The sequence below is a fragment of the Callithrix jacchus genome, chromosome 2, assembly GCF_049354715.1.
Source record: "Callithrix jacchus isolate 240 chromosome 2, calJac240_pri, whole genome shotgun sequence".
NCBI lineage: Eukaryota > Metazoa > Chordata > Mammalia > Primates > Cebidae > Callithrix > Callithrix jacchus.
Genome location: NC_133503.1, coordinates 79244009 through 79263732, shown reverse-complemented (window position 1 = coordinate 79263732; position 19724 = coordinate 79244009). Strand labels below are relative to the sequence as shown.

Here is a 19724-nt window from a genome sequence, read left to right as displayed (position 1 = left end):
AACCAAACATACTGCCATGAGTCCTCAAACATCACATAACTCATTCATGTTTAGTTTTTTAGCAATATAAAAATGTCTTTATTTTTATGATCTAGCACCTTCAATTTTTTTTCTATGATTGGTTTTCTTCCACTTATATGTATAAACATAATTTGCATTCTTGAGATCTTTAAAATAAATGCACTTTTGGGCAATTAAAACTTTAATTACTAAACAAAAGTAAAATGTTTTATTTTCCTATAATTGTGTTAGTGATATTCTCTTAGAGGTTCTGCAATACTTTGTATATTGAAATAACTAATGAACCTCTCAGTTTTTAGGCCATATGGGCTTCTTCAAATACTCATTTGTTTCAGCTGTTGTAGAAGCCATCATGAAAATAGCTTCCAACACTGCCATTATGTGCAGTAGTGCTAAAATATTTGAATGCTTGCAACCTAGCACTACACACTGCTAGCTCAGTACATTGCTAACCAAGAAACAAAGCTCGGGATTTTGTAATTTATAACACTCTAGTGATATTGATCAAACTGTATAAATCTAGTTAATATAAGAGTGTATAATTATATCTGAGAAGATGCTTATAGAATTCTATGCTTCAGAATGGCTTTGAACATAGAGGTTGATATATTCTTTATAGACAGCATATTGAAAATTGAAAATAACTTGTTTTATTTCTTCTCTTTTTATGTTGCTTTTTATATAATTTTTATATTTTGCAGTTTACAATGCACATATCAATGTGTTGGTGTTTACATTTCACAGAGATTAAGTCGTGGGCAAATGATTTATTTTCAAAAAATACTAAATGTATGTTTTTTATTTAACAGTATTTTCTAGGACTGGGGAGAGGGAAAGAGATGTTAAATACCAATTTACTAGAACTTTAGACTGTTTGGAAGGATTCTACGTATTTTAGTTACTTACTTTCCCAAATTGAGATTCTTGAAATTACCATTATAATTTATTATTGGAAGACTGTAATATCCCAATAGTCACAATGTGTATATGTACACAGCTTTTTGCCTTCCTCCCTCCTCTTCTCTCTTCCACTATATATGTACAAGATTTTATCAGAGACTGGTCAGGTTCCTTTGATATTTTCACGGACGTGTTTCAAGTATGTGTCTTCATGAACTTTCTAGACATGTCCACATAAAAATTTGGGAGAATAGAATTATAATTAGTTTGTTGGGTCATACACTGTCCCCAGGTAGTCTATATTATATAATTCCTAAGTTTTTTTTTTTTTTTTTTGAGACGGAGTTTCGCTCTTGTTACCCATACTGGAGTGCAATGGCACGATCTCGGCTCACTGTAACCTCCGCCTTCTAGGTTCAAGCAATTCTCCTGACTCAGCCTCCTGAGTAGCTGGGACTACAGGTGCTCACCACCATGCCCAGCAAATTTTTGTATTTTTAGTAGAGATGGGGTTTCACCTCATTGACCAGGATGATCTCGATCTCCTGACCTCGTGATCTACCCGCCTCAGCCTCCCAAAGTGCTGGGATTAAAGGCGTGAGCCACCATGCCCGGCCAAGTATTTTTATAAATCAGACTGAATAGTATGTAAGACAATATTTTTAGTTTTTCAACAATACATAACTTCTTTTTTAAGGCTAAAAAATGCAAATGTTATATGAAACAAATCATGCTGCTCTCCATGATAACCCTAATGCTATTTATGGAAAGCATCATTAGAATTATTTTATATATAATCTTATATATTATATAATAGTTTAAATAAAACATTTAACACATTCCTCATTGTTGAAGCACAGAACCATATAGAAGACTCAAAAAAACAGGTACCCTCTAGTTTCATCCAGACATCTGCTTATCTGCAAGGTGAACAAACTGTAAATATCATGCTATGCTTTCTTCAAGTTTTACTGTTCTGTGTATGAAAATCGGTTTGCATATCTGTGTCCATTTCTCTTTATCTGCAAGATGTGTTATAGTTTAAATAATGTACAAATCTAGGTCCCAGTCCTTTCCAGAATATTTTAGTTTGCCATGAACTCTAGCCCAGTCTTTCAATGCCAGCTTGCTGCTAAATGGCCAAGGAGGTAGGATATGCACTCTGGGAAACGTAAACACCCGTAAAGTAGGCTAAAACAATGTGACTAATTGAAGTTTGATGACTTTCACATTGGATTTTTTTCCATGAATGGCATAACATTTCAAATCCTTAAAACAAGTAAGTAATGTAAAAGTTTTCACATAGTTTGACTGTTTCTCCTTTTCTAATTTTTTTAAACTGTGTCTTAGTATAAAATCCAAATTTATTTCATGAGAGTCTCAGCATATTGATATTCTCTGAGTTGATGTTTGTTTTTCAAGTTCAGATTAAAAACTTTTTGAATCTTAAAGATGTTGAATTTAAATCTATATAGTTATATAGATTTTAAATATATATAGTATAGTCTTCTTAATTCTGTTTTCTAAAAATAGCAATAAAACATCAAAATAAATTATAAAGATAGAGGAATAAATATCAGAATGAACAGAATTTTTCTTAGATTTCTGAAATTATTAACATAATGATACTAATAACTATATTATTATAGTTGACCCTTATTAAATCCTTAGTAGGGGTCATACATTGTGTTTCGTGTGCCTCATTCCACCCCTGAAATAGATAAATATGATTATCATTCATATTTTAGAAATTAGCAAGCTGAGTATCAGAGCATTTCTGCAATTACCTCAAAATCTTTTGTAAATTGTGTTGCCATTAAGTGTAGAAGATCATTTAGGGCTAAAAGGAACAACTTACTCAACCTCATCATTATGTAATGACTAATCTAAATCTTGTAATCTTACTTACTATTCTCAATATGGTTTTGTTACTTTTACCACATTTGCTATGATCATCATCTATTTGATTTTCAGGAATAAGGAGAAATTATGATAACCTGTCCCTGAAATTCTAGCAACCATTCCTGGGTAACCATCAACAATCTCTCTCACTGCTTTTGTTTTCAGTGAATAAAAATAAATAAATAAATTAAAATAAAGATTAAAAAAAGAAGGACTACACTCCTTTCTCTTATTCCACAGTTATCTTTACTAGTTAATAGATACCCAGCAAACTACAGAATAACTGGCATGAAATGACAGAATTTTAGCATCTAATTGCCCCCGTGTTTCAAACCAACTTGCTATAATGTTAGTGACTGAATGTGATGGGAACTCTTTCAGAAAAAAAAAGCGTAAAGGAAAATAGAGAAAAGTGCTAAAATCAAATAGTACTTTTTAAAAATTACAAGTTAAAAAGTACCCTTAGTCACTGACCTATCATATGAAAATTGCTTAATTTGCTGAAAATGTCCGCTTTGACATAGGACATTTATTTCTTCTTTTCCATTCTTATATATTTCTCTGATTTTTTGTTTCTTTTAAATTATTATCTGCTTCTTAGAATGTGTTGGATTTTCTTTCCTGGTTGTGCAGCCTCAGCCTCCCTTCCCATAACCTTTATCCTGTCTCCACCACAAGAACTGAATTCTTAGGGCTATATATAGTAACATACTTGTGTACTGCTTTCCCAACAAGACTGTATCTGTAAGAACTGGGCAAATATATCACTATGACAAAAAACAACTTATTTTTGGTCTTCCCTAATTCTCCATGTTTGTGGCTCTAGTAGACCTGATTTAATTCAATTCCAGTGACATTATAGGCCAGCGAATGATTTTCAGTTGTGCCCTGATTTGTTCACCTAAGACATAACTTTTGGAATAGTGGTGTAAGGCTGGAGAATGTACCAGCAGGACCTTAGCACCTGAACATCTGGCCGGAGAGTGGAACCTGTGGAGTCCTTGCAGCCGAACCTGCAGTGCTGGGATCAGCAGTCGAGAGCGCAAATGCCCTGGGTAAACTCAAAGTTCCTGGTTGTGGGAGGGTATTTCTTCAATTTGGGAATGCAAAGGTTTTATTAATAAAGCACGTTGGAGAGCAAAATAAGCCCCTCAAACTCTACTTACACTGGAAAACAGAAAAGTCCCTTGAATTATATATTTTATAAAAAATTGCCTTTAAGAAGAAATTAAAGATCAACCCTTCTAATAATAAATAATGAAAGCTACAAAAGGTTATTTTTTGAGTAAATCTATAAAATATTGTATTTCAATAAACAGAGAGATGTGTATTAGAAAAAAATACGTGAACATTTAAAGGAACTAGGAGAAGAGCAGAAGGGTAAGAAAGGGAATGAGAACAAAATTAATGACAGCTAAAGCCAAGGCTAATGAAAAACAGAAACATGCTAAACACAGGTACAGACAGGAATTATTATGGGATCAGCTTGTTCAACCCCATTATCCCTATAGGAATTCTAGGATAGTGTGAGAAAATCATTCCAGCTCATGAACTTTAACTCTGTTGGTGTAGAAGTCACATGCAGTTTTAAAGGATTTATATGAATTTGTATAAAAATATACCCTTAATAATTTTAAGAACCAAATTTCTTAATGGGCATTTGAAGGCTATTTTCCCCTCAATCTCTGCCCTTTATTCCTATGTATTATTTTCCGGGCAAGTGGGCTTTTTTCCCTCATGCATTTTGGAAGGTATATTGATCAAGGATTAGAAAAGTATACAAAGAAAGAAGTATATGAATGTGCTGCTACTATCAATCATTTCATGCTTCAAGTTTTCAAAAGTAAATATAAGGGATTATATATTATTAATATAATGGCTTTTAATTTAAAAACTGGGTAGTTAACATAAAAAACATAAAATTGATTATTTGTATTATCTTTTCTAGGCTAGGTTCTGAAGCAAAGGATTGTAATGGTCCCAGAAAACAATACAGAATATGTGAGAATCCACCTTGTCCTGCAGGTTTGCCTGGATTCAGAGACTGGCAATGTCAGGCCTATAATGTTAGAACTTCCTCCCCAAAGCATGTACTTCAGTGGCAAGCTGTCCTGGATGAAGGTATGACCAACGAGGTCACCACCATCTTTGTTAACTAGATTTCTAGGTTTGCCCAGTGTTTAGAATAGTCAGATTATTTTACAGATTATCTCCAAAGTATTTCTTAACTTTAATTTTTTTCTACCTGTAATGACATATAACAACCATAAGCACTGACAAAAATATATTTTAAAAATATAAGGATGATCGCCATTCTAACTGGCGTGAGATGGTATCTCAATGTGGCTTTGATTTGCATCTCTCTGATGACCAGTGACGATGAGCATTTTTTCATATGATTGTTGGCCTCATATATGTCTTCTTTCGTAAAGTATCTGTTCATATCCTTTGCCCACTTTTGAATGGGCTTGTTTGTTTTTTTCCTGTAAATCTGTTTGAGTTCTTTGTAAATTCTGGATATCAGCCCTTTGTCAGATGGGTAAACTGCAAAAATTTTTTCCCATTCTGTTGGTTGCCGATCCACTCTCACTCATAGGCAGGTAATGAAAAATGAGAACACATGGACACAGAAAGGGGAGTACTAAACACTGGGGTCTATTGGGGGGAAAAGGGGAGGGCCAGTGGGAGGGGGAGGTGGGGAGGGATAGCCTGGGGAGAAATGCCAAATGTGGGTGAAGGGGAGAAGAAAAGCAAAGCACACTGCCATGTGTGTACCTACGCAACTGTCTTGCATGCTCTGCTCATGTACCCCAAAACCTAAAATCCAATAAAAAATTAAAAAAAAAATATATATATATATATATAAGGAGCTGTTACCACAAACCTATTAGAACAACTAAAATAAAAAGTGATGACAACACCAACTGCTGGTGAGGATAAGAAGAAACTGGATCTCTGAGGCGTTGCTTGGTGGGAGTGTAAAATCGTGCTGCCACTTTGGAAAATACAGTTTGACAGTTTTGTAAATAAACGTACACTCACAGTATAGAAGTCATACTCCTGAATGATGGAATATTCCTCGGCGCTAAACATGAGCAAACTATTAAAACATGCAGCAGCCTGATAGATCTCAGAGCATTATGCTGAGTGAAAAATGCCAATCTCAAAAGGTCCCATGTTATATGATTCCATGCAATAATATTCTTGAAATGATAAAATTACAGAGATGGAAAACAAATTCATACAAATGAGTGGTTGCCAGGGGTTAGGGATGGCGGTGGGGAGAAGGATGGGTAGCATGAGGAAGATCTTTGTGTTGATGGAAAGTTTCAGACCTTGATTGTGGCAGTGGCTGCACAAATCTACACATATGATTAAGTGGCCTAGAAATATACACACAGAGATACCAATGCCAGCTTCCTAACTGTAGTTAGGAAGGTATAACCACAGGGGGAAACTGAGTGAAAAGTATGTGGGAACTCTCTGTACTATTTCTGCAAGTAACTCTAAATATTTAATTATTTCAAAATAAGAATTTTAAGAAAATTATGTGCTGCCTTATTAGTTAAGAATCATATGCCAAGCAAGGTGGCTCACACCTTTAATCTCACCACTTTGGGAGGCCAAGGCAAGCAGATTGCTTGAGCTCAGGAGCTTGAAACCAAAAAAAAAAAAACAAACAAACAAACAAAAAAAACATTAGCTAGGTGTGGAGGCATGTGTCTATAGTCCCAGCTACTTAGGAAGCTGAGCAAACCCAGAAGACAGATGTTACAGTGAGCCAGGTTGGTGCCACTTTATTCTAGCATGGGTGACAGAGCAGGACCCTGTCGCAAAAAAAAAAAAAAAAGGAGACAATGCTTGCCCATGGTGAGTGGGCTGTGAGTGTGGGTTGAGTTTCAGTTACCAAAAGTGATGACAGATGCTCTGATTTCATTGGTTATGATGCCGCCAGTCTCTCTTTTCTCCTGTTAGTCAATTTCAACTTTGCTTTCCATCACTCCAATTACACTCTTCTCAATAACCTAAACTCCATTGCTTGTCCATTTCAGTGCCCCCATCTGATGAAACCCTTTCCATTAATGGAAACAGCCAAACAATGGGGCAGATTATTTCACTACTAATGGTGGTGGGGGAAAATATATCAGCCATCAGATTGATTGCCTCCTTATTTTCTGCTATCAAAACACATCAGCCCAACTTAGGATACTTCATCTGCATTCTGCTATGTGGCAGAATCTTAATTCCTCCTTTCCAAGGCCAGTCCTTCCGGTTGTGGCCTGGATGCCATCCCCATCTTCCCTTTTCAGATATCTTCTTAATTACCCCTACTTTCTCTCATATAGTTAATCTCTCTTTTGGATCATTCACATTTAATTTTTTAACATATTTAAGACTCTCCCACTAAAACGTAAAAACTTCCCTTCAAGATCATAGACACCTTGAGCTGGTGCACTTACACATTTCTCTCCTCAGCCACCCTTCTCTAAAGGTCTGCCTGTATCCCAGCCCTTTGTTTTATTCCCTTCAGTCTGGGTTCCACCAGCACGCATCTTTCTAATGTCATCCAGGAGTCTCATGGAAACAAAACCTAATAGTTTCCCATCCTCTTCGTACTTGACTCTTAAATACATGAATGTGGCTGCCCACCCCTGTGGTTGTTGAAACACTCGTATGCCTTCCTTGGTTTCCGTGTTGTAACACTGACCTGATTTTCCTACTACATCACTGGCATGTTCTTCTTCTGCCTATTCCAAATGCTATTCTATTTTCACTCTACATTTTCTTTTTAGATGATCTCATCTATTCCCATGACTTCAAATATGCAAATAATGCATGGATTTATGTCTTCAACTAGATTTTTCATTTGAGCTCCAAACCTGTATGTACAACTGCCTCCTTGGCATACCTCATTGCATATCTGCAGGTTTCAGACCAAACTCCTGATTATAACCCTTCCTATTCATGACCATTTGATCCTCTTTAGTGTGTCCCATCTCATTGAAGGTAACACTTGCTTTTCTGCTGCACAAACTTGAGCACCTGGTTTATAAGGATATTTCTGTGGCCTGCCCCCTTTAACTTCTCCCATCTCATCTCCATCATTCTCTTTTGTAGAATCCTATATGGTCAGGCTGACTTCCATTCCACCCTTCAGATACAACTGCTCTCTTATTTCTGGGCCTTTATACCAGCTGGGTGTTAGCATAATAGTTTTTCCTTCTCAAGCTTTGATCTTGTTCTCTATTTATTTACTTTGAAAACTTCCACTGATTTTTGGGACTCAGTGCGTGTCAATTACTCTAGAGAAAGAATCCCTCTGATGCTCCAAATTGTGTGTCCCTTCTAAGTACCACACACATAACCTGTAATAGCCATTTCAATGTGTTGGCATTGCCTCTAACGTCTGTCCCTAATGTATCCTCTATTCTATATTCAGCATCTCATTAACATTTTTAAAATAAATTTGAATACATAGCCAATAACTTTTTATTGTAAAAATATAATCAATATGACTGTTCACATCATGAAAATTATCTGATTCTTTCAGTGTTAATTCTGTCTCTAACTGGATGTGAGAGTTAATAATGTCATTTAATTGAAACCCATTTATTCATGTGTGAAATAAGAGGTAGAAAATAGGTGTTCTCCAAATTAAAAGAAAATGAGAGTTGAATGAGCATCAACTTAAAACACAAAAGCTGCTAGAAGTCACAATTAAAGGAACTCCTGACTCTTTACAAAATGATGTATATCATCAAAATAATCCATAATAGCTATTTGTTTAATCAGCAGGTTAGAGTTTGAGATAATTTTGCAACATGTATCAATCAAACTCATCAGTCTGTATTTCAAATAAAATATACAACAGTCACTAGCCTACATGTGTTATAGCACTATGGAAGAAATTGAAATATATAATTTTTTAAAAAAAACCTAGTCTTAATAACATGTGACACCTTAAAATACAAGTGACTATATCTGTTATGTAATACATAAATTCCTGCCTAGGAGAATTAAATGTAGGGTAGCAATGCAGTAGTGAACATTTATTTTTAGAGAGAAGGGATGCATGGCTTCAGCATTCAGGTATTTCGCATACTTTGTGTGTGCCAAAATTTGGCTGAAATCCGTGTCTAATGCATATCTTGGAAAGAGTTGGTCTCTTAAATCAAGACTGAGCCTGCCTGCCAAGTATGGCATGTTACATGGATCACTACAATGTCACAGCCTTGAGGGTATACTCCAGAAATGAAGAATGTTATCAAATGTTTATGTCATCTGTACAGCTAAAGGCAGCAGAGTATATTGGCAATATGTTATAAAAGGAGAAATATAAAAATTTTTATCTCAATTTTTGCTTGGAATATGAATGGAATTTCTAGGAGACTAACTCCTTTCAATATTATTTATTCATGTATCTGGTTCACTCTTCTCTTCAATGAAAACTCCAGAAAGAACATCATATATACTACTTTTAAAGTGTTACAATTATAGCAGCTGTTTTTAAGTTCAAAGATATGACATAGTAAGCAGTCATTGAATAAACATAACCTACTTTGAGGTGTGAGAGCACACTGAAATGCTTTATTGCGGCTTATAATGGCATCTTAAAGGAAAATTTCAAAACCATGCACATTAAAGGCCATATTCCAACTCCCCAAAATTGTTAAGAGCAATATTCAGAAGCCACATGTGAAAACTGTTTGAAATGTTCAATTCTGAAGGCTCATTTAACTGTCTGTCTTCTCTTTGCAAAGTGATACCCTGTTCCATGCCTCTGGCTGTTATTTGGTATTTATAGAATCCCATCAGCATATGTGGAACTTTACTGAAGACATAAGGGAAGATCAGTGTCAGAGACTGTAAACTATTTTCCATTCTATTTATATAAGCTTAATAAACAGTAAAGGGCCTGACTGGTGTCAAGCCAATAGAGTAGTAATGTAGCATGGAAATTGCTCTGAGGTTTCAGATTTGGATAGTAGTATTACTGGGTTACCAAATACTACAGCTCCTTTGTAGGAGACTTGGAAATGGACACAACACTACCACACTTTAAAAATATTGTGCCACTTTCTGAGCCTAAAAGGCAAGTGTTTGAACCCCAGACATCTTACCTTGCTGTTCAATGAGGCACAAAGAAGACTAGTAGCTACTTAGGAATTATTTATCTGGAATAATGGTTCTCAACCTAGAGATTATTATGTACAATGACATGGTTTCTGCCTAAGTAATGAAGGGGAATGAGCTCTCCCTAGCACATCAACAGTTGCACATAACTATGGATGCTCTCATGGGATGGTACTGCATTTCAAAACAACATTCATGTTGCATTGTATGAACAATCCTAGTAACAGAAATGTTGTTTACGAATGCAACTTTTACTCCAATCCTAGTAACAGAAAACTTCATGGGAATTGTTCATCGTAGAGGCTCTTGTTTCTCCCTTTAGACTTTTTTTCAATTAGAATATGTGAACTACATGGAAATAAAAATTAGCATATTGAAATTTAGAAGTAAGACCTCAAGAAAGAATTTAAGCATGAAGTAAATCATAACCAGGACTTAAAAACTGGTAGAATCCTGGTGTCTACTAAAGATGAAGAGGAGATCATTTCAAAGAAATATGAACAAAAAATTGGGGTGTGCCAATATTATTCAGGGAGGAGATCTGGTTTGTGTGTGCTAGATATGTTGTGCCATAAAATAACAAATGATACATTTTAAGATAATTTGAAGCCAGATTTCTTAGAAGATGATTAAAATTCATTAACCATCTCCAGGCACCTCATTTACTATACATAGTAATGTAATATCATCTACTCTAATATTATATTACTTAACATTAACACTGAATTATATTTTATACTCAATAACCTTCTGAAAAATGAAGGTTAAGATAAAAAATATTTATGGAGTAACTTTTTCTTATTTCTTTTTACCCACTCGGTATGTAGAAAAACCATGTGCCTTGTTTTGCTCCCCTGTTGGAAAAGAACAGCCTATTCTCCTAGCAGAAAAAGTGATAGATGGAACTTCTTGTGGACATCAGGGATTAGACATCTGTGCAAATGGCAGGTGCCAGGTAAGACATTCTAAAAAGAAGAATTTATGTGTTGAAGGAAGATTGTGAGACCATTGAGCAACTTCACAGCATGGTTGAAAACTAAGATGTTGCTATAGTCCTGCCTTGACTGTGACCTTGAGCAAGTCTAATTTACTTTGAAACCTCATTTTTTTATCTGTGCAATGATGGGTATGACTTAATGCTCCATAAAATCCATTACTAACTGAACAAATCTGAGATTTTTATTGTGTACAGGTTTAAAATTAGAGCACTTTGGATATTTTATGTCAAAATATTCCAGACCAGAAATTCAAGCACTCTAGTTCCATCCCTTGTGTCCAAGACTGAACCCTCAGGCAAAAATCAATAAAATTGACCTTATAACTCATACTCAAGTATTATCAACATACTTGAATCAAGTGATTTTTAAATGCGTATTCAACTTTCTTAAAATAGTTAAACATTTAATTTGCATTTCTCTTTCATTAAAAAAAAGTCCATTTACATGCATTTATATGCTTTTCACCTATCTTTAGAAAAATAGAATTTCTGTTAAAGTGATTATGAAGAGCATAGTGGAAAGATCAAAGGTAGAACTGAGCAGTTGCTAGTCATGGTTCTGCCACTGTCTCAAATTGACTTTCCCTGGAAGATTAATATGCACAAAGTTTAATGCCAAGTGTTTTCATGATCAACATCTATGCAGAGACGAGGAACAGGCAGGTTTGGACACAGGGTAAAATCAGACTCTGGTGCAGTTTAAGTCCCTATGGGAGCACTTAAACTGGCATGAGGCTTGAAAGTTCACCATTTGGTGTAAGAAATCCAGGCCATTTACTCCCAGCCTCTACTACTGTTTGGATGCAAGCTGTCCCAAGAAGTGGCTACAGCCTTGGGGAATGCAGGTTTCTTTATTCTAGATGAGAATAAAGAAGCAGGAGAGAAATAAATCCTTTAGCAATGAAAGAGGTTGCTGAGTGGAGTGGACTGAATCCATGACAGCCTTTAGGAAACTGTTCTTGGGCAAATCAATTAAAATATATTTGCATGCATTAATTAATCTGTAAAATAAAGTTGGCTGACCATTGGTAATTGACTTTGTGCTATATACATTCCTTTGAGAATTTGATGAATATTTTTCTCAGAAAAATGCACAACTCAACACACACATACACACATACATGCACACAAATGCCAAAAATTGAAAACAATTTCAAGCTATGAATGGATTAATCCATGATCCAGCAGAAGCACGTGTACTTCTGGGTAAGAAGCTGGGAACAATACAAAACTTAAATGCTTTCCCGGCTCTGAGATTCTATATTTTGCCAGTATGCTACAGGTTTAAAGCATAGAATCACGTAAAACCATTGGCTTAAGAAGCAGTCTTATGACTACATACTAATTTCCTTTATTCTTTAGCAGAATATGACAGTAACCAAAATGTAATTTTTCATTAAAAAATTATATTTTACTTATACATATTTTGTTTTCAGAACTATATGCTGTACTTGTCAAGCTTTTATCTTGTCATTATATGTAAATCTGTTAGATTATTGTATGTCTTAAATGAATTTATTTTTTAAATTGGGCATATCAAATATAATAGCAGTTGTTATGCTCTTTACTTAACATACTGTATAAGCCAAATATTTTACAGAGTCTCTGGCTAAACATTAAAATTACAACAACAAGGATTTTGCACAAATGCTATGTGGACCTGATGATTATAATTAAATTAGAATTATTTGAAATGGATTATGACGTCTAATGGCATTAAAATACTTTAAGATTCTGGCTTTTTAATTAAAATGCTTCATTTAGTCTTCCAATAAAATTAAAAACATGCCTCTTTAGTTTTGCTAACAACCCTTAACAACTGGAGGTTTGACTAGAGTGTTTTATCACTAAATGTCTAGCACCAAAGCTGAATATAGCATTCCAGACTTAGTGAATGGAAGGCAATTGAAAACAGACAGCTTTCTCTGGTGAAACATTTTGGTTCTGTGAAGCTTCTCTTACTGAAAATGATTAGGAAGGCTGGAGCCTGTATGATCATGTTATTTGCATATCTCCAGCACACCAGTAGTACCTCAAGTATTTGTTACCAATGGTATGGCTTTGCCTCTTCCAAGTAGTTCATCTTCAACTTTTGGATTTATGTGAGTGTTTTTTGATATGTGTGGATACTTAAAACTACCAATTGTAAAATAAATCTTTTATTTTTAAAATATATCATTATTGAACTATAAATTATATGTCTATTCCTTACTTTTACTTTAGATTTACAGACCTTGCATAATCCTAGTTACAGGATTGGGAAAAACTAAGAAACTTACTAAATACCAATGTATCTAATAATTGAACTATTATGTATTGTTTTCTTACCATTTGCCAAGAGACAATGTGGGTACCAGGGATAGAACAATAAAGATACTTTTACTATTTTAAAAGCACTCCAGCTCTACTCAATTTTTTTCCCCATTTGAACGTGGAGAGACTTTTCTTCTTAACCCAGGACTCCCAGCTCAGGCTCCTGCTTAATGTTCTCTTCACATACTTGGTTGTGCTCTGTGCATTTCCTGTGGTGGCTACTTCTTTCATCCAGACATTCTTTTTATTTTTCCTTGAATAAGCTTTGACTTGCTGATCACAGTTCTCTGCTAACACTTTGTACCTCTTGACACTGATAGGTCCCCCTTGATGAAAGAAAGGAATGCTGTATTGTGCAGTTTTAATGTGACTTTTGCTCCCAACATATTCATCCTGCAGCTGCATTTAATAATCTGCTAGCTTCCCCCAACCCAACACCAGCAGCACCAATCGCAAAGATTCTGTTTTTGTTTCAGTTGTATTTAATATTTTAAAATTTCCTCTACAGTAATTGGAACCTATTATAAATGGATGTATCAACAGTATCTGTTCCAAATCCTTCTTGATTAGGAGGAATTGTGCAATACTACCATTTATTTCTGACAGTATTGACATACTAAATTATGCCCTTTGAGTATGTACAACTTTGCTCTCATCAATGGGAAGCAAACATTACTTACAAGAAATGAGGCAATTAATTTGGCCTCAGAAGATTCATATTAACAAAATTCTTCTGGGAGCATTTAAATATTAATTTCCCGGGAGAGACATCCAAGATGGCTGTCTAGCAGCAGCTCAGGGTTGCAGCTCCCAGTGAAGTCACAGGGAGAGAGTAGACGCCAGACTTCCAGACGAACTTTGTTGCTTACGGATCAGGAGATTCCCAGCAGAGGAGCCCCACGGGTCACCAGTGCAACTCTTTTGGCCAGCGTAACTGTTTTGCTGGCATCCCAGGGTGGCGGTTCTCAGTGCAGAGTATGTGGGACTGGGTGCCCTTTCAGTTGGCATTTGGAGCTCCGAGAAGGCAGAGTCACCCATTCAGCTGATTGGGAAGGGGACTGAAGCCAGGAGTTAGACCAGCAGATTCCCAGGCAGAAAAGTGCCACAAATCTCAGCGCCGCTGTTTCAGCTGGCACGGTAGCCTCATGGGAAATTGCATAGATCACAGTGCCTTTTCGGTGGGCAACTGGGGCACCTGGGAGAGAATCGACAGTTCAATTAGGAAAAGAAAAAAAGGGGGCTCTGAGGCAGGGAGCCAGGTGATCGGGTTCAGCTGGTCCCACCCCCACCAAAAAACAGAAATTGGAAATGCTGACAGTTGAGAGTTTCACAGCAAGCACAGCTGAACCCAGGAAGGTCCAGCTCTGTGGTGGAGGGGTGTCTGCCAGAGGAAAACAAACAGAAATAACATCACCACCAACAAACTGGATGTCCACTCAGAGACCCAATCTGAATGTCAGCAATTACAAAGATGACAGGTGGATAAATCCACAAAGATGAGAAGAAACCAGCACAAAAATGCTGAAAACGTCCAAAGTCCGAATGCCTCTCTTCTCTCAGGGGATTTTAGCTCCTCATCAGCAAGGGAATAAGGCCTGATGGAGAATGAGTGTGATGAATTGTCAGAATCAGGCTTCAGAAGAAACTTCTGTGAGCTAAAGGAATATGTTCTAACCCAATGCAAAGAAACTAAGAACCTTGAAAAAAGGTTTGACAAAATGCTAATGAGAATAGACAATTTAGAGAGGAATATAAGTGAATTAATGGAGCTGAAAAACACAACACGAGAACTTCATGAAGTATGCACAAGTTTTAACAGTCGAATGATCAAGCAGAAGAAAGGATATTAGAGGTCGAAGACCAACTCAATGAAATAAAATGAGAAGACAAGATTAGAGAAAAAAGGATAAAAAGGAATGAGTAAAGTCTCCAAGAAATATGGGACTATGTGAAAAGACCTAATCTATATTTGATAGATGTACCTGAATGTGACGAAGAGAATGAATCCAAGCTGGAAAATACTCTTCAGGATATTATTCAGGAAAACTTTCCCAACCTAGCAAGGCAGTACAATATTCAACTCCAGGTAATACAGAGAACACCACAAAGATATTCCTCAAGAAGAATAACCCCAAGGTACATAATCGTCAGATTCACCAGGGTTGAAATGAAGGAGAAAATGCTAAGGGCAGCCAGAGAGAAAGGTCGGGTTATCTGTAAAGAGAAACCCATCAGACTCACAGCAGATCTCTCAGCAGAAACCCTACAAGCCAGAAGAGAGTGGGGGGCCAATATTCAACATCCTTAAAGAAAAGAACTTTCAACCCAGAATTTTATATCCAGCCAAACTAAGCTTCACAAGCAAAGGAAAGAGACAATCTTTTGTGAACAAGCCAGTACTTAGAGATTTCATCACCACCAGGCCTGCTTTACAAGAGCTTCTGACAGAAGCACTACACATAGAAAGGAACAACCAGTATCAGCCTTTCCAAAAATATACGAAAAAGTAAAGAGCATCAATATAATGAAGAATTTACATCAACTAATGGGCAAAACAGCCAGGTAGCATCAAATGTCAGTATTAAACTCACATATATTATTATTAATCCTAAATTTAAATCAACTAAATCCCCCAATCAAAAGACACAGACAGGCAAATTGGATAAAAAGCCAAAACCCATCGGTATGCTGCATCCAGACCCATCTCACATGCAAGGATACACAAAGACTCAAAACAAAGTGATGAAGGAAGATTTACCAACCAAATGGAGAGCAAAAATAAATAAATAAATAAATAAAATGCAGGAGTTGCAATTCTCACCTCTGATAAAATAGACTTTAAAGCAATAAAGATCAAAAGAGGCAAAGAAGGACATTACATAAAGGTAAAAGGATCAATGCAACAAGAAGAGCTAATGATCGTAAATATATACGCACCCAATACAGGAGCACTCAGATACATTAGACAAGTTCTTAATGACTTATAAAGAGACTTAGACTCCCACACAGTAATAGTGGGAGATTTTAACATCACATTGTCAATATTAGACAGATCAACGAGACAGAAAATTAACAAAATCCAGGAGTTGAACCCAGACCCAGAACAAGTAAACTTAATAAACATTCATAGAACTCTTCACCCCAAATACACAAAACATACATTCTTATCAGTACCACATCACACCTACTCTAAAAGTGACCACATAAATGGAAGTAAATCACTCCTCAGTAATTGCATAGCATTTCACAGGTTTAAATGAAGTATTTGTTGGCTGCTTGTTTATTATTTTACTCCCTTATTCCTTCCTGTCTCCATTGTTAAGCACAATTATTGGCATAAAAGAGGTTTTCAATACCCATTTTAGACTGCATTCTAGCCTGGGCAATAAAGCAACACTCCCGTTCTCTCTCCCTCTTTCTCTTCCTCTTTCTTCCTCTCTTTCATTTTTTTATTATTCTTTTTTCCTTTCTTTCTTTCTTTTCTTTTTCTAAAAAAAAAAAAAAATTAATTTCCCAACTGTTCATATTTCCTTAAAGCAGCCACGGATTGTGAGGCATTCTTACATTCATGTGCTGGATGCCAAAGGAGATAGGGTTGGAATAAACTGTAGTGGATTCATGAACTGCAGTAAAAATAAACATCTATATTCAGTTTTCCAGAAAGTTAATATTTACCATTTGGCACTTACTTTACAATCACTTTAAAAGTTAAGCCATCCATATAGTGAAGTATATCTGTTCTTTGTTGAGTAGAAGGAATTAATCATGTTATATTTAACAGAAATGTGATTTCCTTTGGGATTTATGTAAATTGCATTTTTCTCAAAAATATTTTCTTCCAAACTACTATACGGTGTCATTTACTACTTACTATGAAAGATACTCTAAGCTGGTCATAGTGACTCACACCCGTAATCTTAACACTTTGGGAAACCAAGGCAAGCAGATTACTTGAGCTCAGGATTTTAACCAGTGTGGGCAACATGGTGAAACCTTGTCTCAACAAAAATAACACAAAAATCAGCCCAGCATGGTGGCACATGCTTATAGTTCCAGGTACTTGGGAGGCTGAGGTGGGAGGCTGGCTTCAGCTAGGGGACAGACGTTGCAGTGAGCCAAGATGAAGCCTCTGCACTGCAGCCTGAGTGACAGAGCCAGACCCCGTCTCACAAAAAGAAAAGAAAAAGAAAGAAACCTCTCATCACTATCATGGTCATTTTACAGATTATGTTATTTGACATCTCATATTATAACATTTTATAAGTTTTACAATTAAATATATATGGTTTATAAAGACTAGGTATGTCACAAATTAGTAGTAAAACAAGAAAAGAATACCTCTATTTATGATGTGCTCTCATTCTCTTGTTACAGAAAGTTGGCTGTGATGGTTTATTAGGGTCTCTTGCAAGGGAAGATCATTGTGGTGTATGCAATGGCAATGGAAAATCATGCAAAATCATTAAAGGGGATTTGAATCACACCAGAGGAGCAGGTAATTTTTCTTTAGTTTTTTTGTAATTATTAACCCCTGCAATCTTTGGAGACACAGATTACATTGAATTTAACTTAGAGATTACCGTTCAAATTCTATTGAAAATTTGCAATGCATATTAAATTATTTTTTGTGACGACATATAATACATGTGATATGAGCCAAAAATTCCAACAAGCCCGTTTCCCAATAATGAAAATATGAATTCATCTGTTGTACATGTAATAAGTTAGAACAGCACGGGAATAATCTAATTTGCATTGGCTAATGTTATCAGGTTTCTACAGACCTTATTCTCCAATGCAAAGAATGATGTCTAATGGAAAATAATGATTTGTAACAGCCTAAAGCAACCATTGAGAATAGTAATCTTCTGATTTCCAGCTTTCCATTGTCATTATTTTTTTCTTAATGTTTTTGCTGCATTATCAGAGAGTACCTTTTTAGAAACAGAGGTTCCATGACAGTCTAGCATACAACCAAGAGGAGTCAGAAGGTGTGAGATAATGTTCCAAATAGATTAATAGCAGAGATCATCCTCTCTTACTTTGTTTTCTCATCTATAAATACTAATACTCAGGGGATGTAAGATTAAAATGATTATGAATGATCTATGTAGTATGCATTTAAAGTAATTTACAACAAAATATATTATCTTTACTGAAATGTAATGACCGAACATATGCTTTATGTGCAGAAAAATGCTTTATACTCAGAATCTTAAGCTTACTGGAAAGAAGCAAACATTCTGTGTTTATATTATCTGTTACCTGGGCATGTGTCTTGTACCCTTAATATTGGTATCTATTTTCATGAATGCCATGCTTATATCAAATATACTCTTTTATTTTTAAAAACATATACATGTATTTTTTGAGACAGAGTGTCACTCTGTCTCTCAGGTTGGAGTGCAGTGGAGCATGGCTCACTGCGGCCTTGACTTCCCAGGCTCAAGCAATCCTCACAATTCAGTCTCCCTACTAGCTGGGACTACAGCCATGCACCACCATACCTAGCTAATTTTTTTGTGTTTTTGTAGAGCTGAGGTCTCACTATGTTCCATAGACTGGTCTCAAACTCCTGTGCTCAAGCAATCCTCCCACCTTGGAATCCCAAAATGCTGAGATTACAAGCATACACCACCATGGCCATCCTAAATATGCTGTTTTCATCATTTATATGTGTCTATTACATACACCAACATTTTCCTAGTTTAAATTCCTTATGAAGAGAACGAGAAATCTGAGTCTAATACATGAACTTACTTTAATACAAAGAACAGTCCATTTATGTTGAATAATTGAGAAAACTGAGTTCATTTTAGATAGAAGAGTCCTTCAGAAAACAAAACTAGTCACAATCTTCTAAAGTTTGAATGTAAATTGTTGCTAGGCCTAAGCAGAATAAAAGATAAGTGAGCCTGAACATCTTAAAGTCTAGAAATCAGAAAGGCCTATGGTAAACTGCAGATCAAACTCTTAGTCTCCAGTAGGTCCCACACATCAAAAATTTGCCAGCACTCATTTAGAAATACATACATACATACACTTAGCTGAAACAGGTTCTCAAACTTTCAACTAGAAAATTTAATTATAATAAGCTTTTTCCACCTGATTGTGATGGCAAAAGTTATTTTACAGTGCAGAAGCTCAAAATATTTTTTGAAAGACTAAAGAAATTTAAAGATATTAGAATTTTTAAAGAATATTCTTTTATATTTATTTAATATGCATGGAAACAGTTCACAGAATACTGATACACATTTAGCACTGATACTTTTAATTGTAATAACACTTCATATTTCTACTAACCATAGAAAACAGAAATATCATTAAAAATCAGTGACTGTTTTCGTTCTGACTGCAGTTATGGGACTATATATTTTCCCACATTTCTACTTCAAACCCCCTTTTTATTCCACTTTAATTTATACTTCTGTTCATTATAGGTAAGTTATATTAA

At 35.6% G+C, this 19724-nt stretch overlaps 1 protein-coding gene across 5 annotated transcripts in view; it reads left to right on the top strand.

Annotated features, from left to right (window-relative positions):
- Window positions 1-19724, top strand: part of ADAMTS19 (ADAM metallopeptidase with thrombospondin type 1 motif 19) — a 266721-nt gene that overhangs the window by 163467 nt on the left and 83530 nt on the right. For all 5 annotated transcript variants that reach the window (XM_002744633.6, XM_035290949.3, XM_078364939.1 and 2 more), the window contains 4 exons: window positions 3748-3878; window positions 4772-4944; window positions 10785-10912; window positions 17642-17762. In XM_002744633.6, the coding sequence (XP_002744679.3) occupies window positions 3748-3878; window positions 4772-4944; window positions 10785-10912; window positions 17642-17762 (553 nt within the window). The remainder of the gene's footprint in view (window positions 1-3747; window positions 3879-4771; window positions 4945-10784; window positions 10913-17641; window positions 17763-19724) is intronic.